The sequence below is a fragment of the Euphorbia lathyris genome, chromosome 8 (assembly GCF_963576675.1).
Source record: "Euphorbia lathyris chromosome 8, ddEupLath1.1, whole genome shotgun sequence".
In the NCBI taxonomy this organism is placed as follows: Eukaryota; Viridiplantae; Streptophyta; class Magnoliopsida; order Malpighiales; family Euphorbiaceae; genus Euphorbia; species Euphorbia lathyris.
In genome coordinates this window covers 57443952-57448367 of record NC_088917.1, presented here as the reverse complement: position 1 = coordinate 57448367, position 4416 = coordinate 57443952, and the positions used below count along the sequence as shown (strand labels likewise).

Here is a 4416-nt window from a genome sequence, read left to right as displayed (position 1 = left end):
GAAGTGTAATTCGGATGGCGCGATATTCCAAGAGGGGAATGCGTGTGGTTCAGGGGCAGTACTACGAAGTTCAGATGGGTCGTTTATGGCATGCCGTAGTCTACTTTTTCCATTTACAGCAGACCCGAGGTTAGTCGAAGCTTTGGCCCTTCGCGAAGCTATGAATTGGTCAATCTCGCTTAATTGCTCAAATGTGGATTTTGAATGTGATGCATTAGAAGTAGTGGCTAAGGTTAATTCCTCAGCCGAGGACTTATCCGATTTCGGCAGTATTATAGAAGATTGTCGGTTGATTTTAAGAAACAGGCACGATTTCAAAGTGTCTTTTATCCCTCGACTAGCGAACGGGGTGTCACATGTCGTTGCACGACATGGCCTTTCCAATGCTAGTGAGTTTCTTTCATTTAATATCTCTGATTGGTTACTAGAAGCGTTTTGTAAGAATACTTATTCAATTAATTAAATTCATTCTTTGATTAAAAAAAAAAAAAAAAAAAAAAAAAGTATATGTTGAACTTGTTTTGGATTTTCAGAAAATGTGCATTCTATTTATAATTTAATAAGCATTTTAATTACATATATACCAATTAATAAAGCAATAGAAACTTCACAGATTTCTTGTGAAATACGTCAGTGAAAACTCACCACCAACAACAAGAACGATTCTATACTTTTAGATAATTATATATGAAAAAAATGTCAAACAAATGAATATTTTAATAATTGAAACATGATGTCGCAGTTATAAAGATGATGTTCTGGAAGCCTAGCCTAGGTTGAAAAATGTTACATCTTATTTAATTATAAATTTAATCACAATCTAGCACGGCTCTTTAAAGGAAAGACACATGCATCTTAACTGTTCTTCAATAATAAAATAAAATATATGGTATTTCACCAAACAGAAAATGCATAAAAAAAGTCAAGGAAAATTGATGATGAACTTTCCTAAAAATATTCCAAAAATTAGAGAGCTACTAGGGTTTTTATTTTTATTTTTTAGAAGATGAAGATATAATATTACGTTTTTCTAGAAAATAGTTTATTTAAAAAAAAATTCCTTCAAAATATTTAAAAAAACAAAAAACAAAACCATGTTGGTTAAATAATATATTAATTTTAATAAATTGCATGTCTATAAAAAATACAAGCAGCATGCCGATTTGAAATAAATAAATAGATGTAGCTTGAATCCACGCTTTCTAGTTAACTAGTCTCTATAGGGCCTAAAAATCCAAACTAAATAATATAGGCTTAATACATTACGAGCTTTCTAAACGTGTCCATAATAGTAGATTAGTTTCTTTAATTTTATAAGTATCTCACCACCTCTCTAAACTTGCTTATTTCGTATCACCAGCTCCGTAAACTTGTCCATAAAAATTGATTAGCTCCCTGAACTTTGCAAGTATCTACCAGCTCCCTAAACTTGCTTATTCTGTAACAACTAAATACAAAAACTATAATACTAACTCGGATTAATGTGCAAAAATACCCCTAACATTTTGGGTAAGGAGTAATTTTACCACTAACGTCTAAAATGATGCAATTTTATCCCTAACATTGGAAGCTAAGAGAAATTTTACCCCTAACATTGATAAATTGAGTTAATTTGAGAAATAATTCATCAAACTGTCTTGGGCGTAAATCTTGTCATCTACACTTCACACATGCTTCATTGTATCAGTAACAAATCACAAACATATGTTGGGATGTGAAAATAAATAAATAAAAAATATACTGACTTTTGTACGAATTGGACAAAAAAATTCACCAAATTTATAAATTTATAAATTTGCTATTGGCTACTAATGTTAAGGGTAAAATTGCACAATTTTAGATATTATGGGTAACTCCTGGTTAGTATTATGATTTTTATATTTAGTTGTTACGGAATAAACAAGTTTAGAGAGCTGGTGAGACATTTGCAAAGTTCATGGATCTAATAAATTTTTATGGACAGGTTTAGGGAGTTAGTGATACGAAATAAACAAGTTTAGGGAGCTAATGAGACACTTGCAAAGTTCAGGAAGCCAATCTATTATTATGAACAAGTTCAGGAGTTGGTAATGTATTAGGTGTACAATATATAAGAATTTTCCTTATACCATTTTCTCAAATTAAATACAATATATAACCTAGAAATAAATTGATATTAGAAATTTTCAAAACAGGAAAATTGAATTGACAATTGGGGAGTTATGCTTTGAGTATTCCTTTTACATTGCAATTAAAAATTGGAGTAACAAATTTGTGTAGCCAATAAAACAAAAAGTCCTCAAGTAAATTGTATTAGTAGTTTCTATCTTTATCACCCCCACATTATTTTTTTATTATTAATTGACCCTTATTACCAACAAAAAGTCCTCAAGTAAATTGTATTAGTTTCCATCTTTATCACCCCACATTTTTCCATTGTTAATTATTGACCCTTATTACCAACAAACAAATTTCACAATTTTTCAAAATTTCTAGCTTCTACATACATCTCAGTTGAATTTGTCAAAGACCAAAAACTTCTTCGAATTCATCCTTTTTATATTTTAAAAAACATACTCTTTCAAATGTAACTATATTTTAATTTTGATACCGAAATCTAAACAGACATCATGACTATAAATTAATTGATCACCACCAAGTTAAGCTACAGCTATATCAATTCAACAAAATGAGTAAAATATCAAGTATACTCATTTTGGCTATTGCAGTTGCTGCTTCACTTGTGCATTCTACTGCAGCAAAAACATTTGTCGTCGGCGATGACTTAGGATGGCTAGTACCTCCCGGCGGTGACCTTTTTTACGCTACCTGGGCCGCTGTTCATATTTTCACCGTTGGTGATGTTCTCTGTATGTATACTTACACTGTAGTATAATTAACTTGAATAATTTCATTTTGCTGTTGTAACTAAACTTTTTTTTTTTTAAATTGTAGTGTTCAATTTCACAAGTGGGGTGCAAGATGTTGCAAGGGTATCAAAAGAAGCATTTTTAAAATGCAATTCAACAGATTTTATATCTGTTACAACAAGTGGTCCAGTAAATATTACTTTGAATACAAGTGGGGAATATTTCTTTATTTCAACAATGGACAAACACTGTTTTTTAGGGCAAAGGTTAGCTATTTATGTGATTCCAGGTGGTGGACCTTATCCTGCTCCTGGTCCTGTTCCTGTTCCGGTTCCTCATCATCGCCCACATATGCGTCCTGATTATCCTATGAGCTACAGTGTGGGTGATGGGTTGGGGTGGATAGTGCCTCCAGGGGGTTCACTTGCTTACATGGCTTGGGCTTATAACAAGACTTTCATTGTTGGAGACACACTAGGTAATTATAAACTACTCAAATTGAATTAGGTTACTAACTTTTTAAATTCAGCAATTAGGCCTCTAACCTATATTCAACCCATCAATTGGTTACGGCAGTTGTGTTCACATGGACCCTGATGATCACATAAATTTGGTCATTCACCGTTAGATCTAGGCGGATTAAAATCCTAAGGTGGAGACCTAAGGCTTATATTTAATCTGCCTAGATCTAACGGTGAATGATTAAATTTACGTGGCCATCAGGATCCATGTGAACGCAACTGTTGGTTACCGTCAAGATAATATATGGTTCAAATTATTAGATGTGTTCCCTCTCTAAGGAAGTTAAAATTTGATTGTTGTGCAGTTTTCAATTTTGTGAATGGAGTAGAAGATGTTGCCCTGGTGAGCAAAGATGGCTACGAGAGCTGCAACACCAATAGCACCATCCAAAAATGGTTAACAAGCCCAACAAAAGTGTTACTAAATGCTAGTGGTGATTATTTCTTCACATCCACATATCCAGGCCACTGCATCTTGGGTCAACAGCTGGCTATCACCGTGGTGGCTTCCGGCACAGACAGTGGAGCTCCATCGAGCAGCAGCCCAGTCACAGACGGCCCTACAGCTGCACCTCCCCCTTTTACTTCTGCTTCATCTCTTCATCTTGCTGGTTTCTCTGTTAACATTATAATAATGACCCTTATCTTAGCTTTGTTTTAGACTACATATATTTCTACCATTTATTTGCTCTTTCTCTGATTATATCTTATTCTTTTTGCGACATATAGGCATTAGTACATTTTGTTTTTATTTACTTTTTTGTGCCCTTGTTAAATACATAATAAAGTTGATCTAGTTACATTATATAATCTTATTTCTTAGACACCAATCACTGATATTACTTTAAAATCTTCCTTTCAGTAGTTATTACAAACAGTAACGAATACAAGATTGTTCGGTTGGGGTGCCAATTTTACACGAGGTGTGTAAAAGAAATTTTTTTGTTAAATTGAATTTGTTCAAAAAAATTTCCGTATATATCCGTGTTATAATCAAAGTAGTAGAACCAATTTGTAAGTACCAATGTTTTTCAAAGTTAAGCTAT

General features: G+C 32.9%; 1 protein-coding gene across 1 annotated transcript; it reads left to right on the top strand.

Moving 5' to 3' along the window:
- The first annotated feature begins 2485 nt into the window (after positions 1–2485).
- Positions 2486–4180, top strand: LOC136203192 (blue copper protein-like). Its single transcript, XM_065994282.1, has 3 exons — positions 2486–2849; positions 2935–3327; positions 3676–4180. The coding sequence occupies exons 1-3, from the start codon at positions 2669–2671 to the stop codon at positions 4029–4031; spliced, it is 930 nt and encodes a 309-aa protein (XP_065850354.1). The 5' UTR covers positions 2486–2668; the 3' UTR covers positions 4032–4180.
- The last annotated feature ends 236 nt before the right edge of the window (positions 4181–4416 follow it).

What these genes read in the sequence shown, in the direction of transcription:
- LOC136203192 (XM_065994282.1), top strand. Translation starts at nt 2,669, where the DNA reads ATGAGTAAAATATCAAGTATACTCATTTTGGCTATTGCAGTTGCTGCT. An exon ending in CACCGTTGGTGATGTTCTCT is followed by an intron (nt 2,850 to 2,934) that starts GTATGTATACTT and finishes TTTAAATTGTAG; the next exon opens with TGTTCAATTTCACAAGTGGG. An exon ending in CATTGTTGGAGACACACTAG is followed by an intron (nt 3,328 to 3,675) that starts GTAATTATAAAC and finishes ATTGTTGTGCAG; the next exon opens with TTTTCAATTTTGTGAATGGA.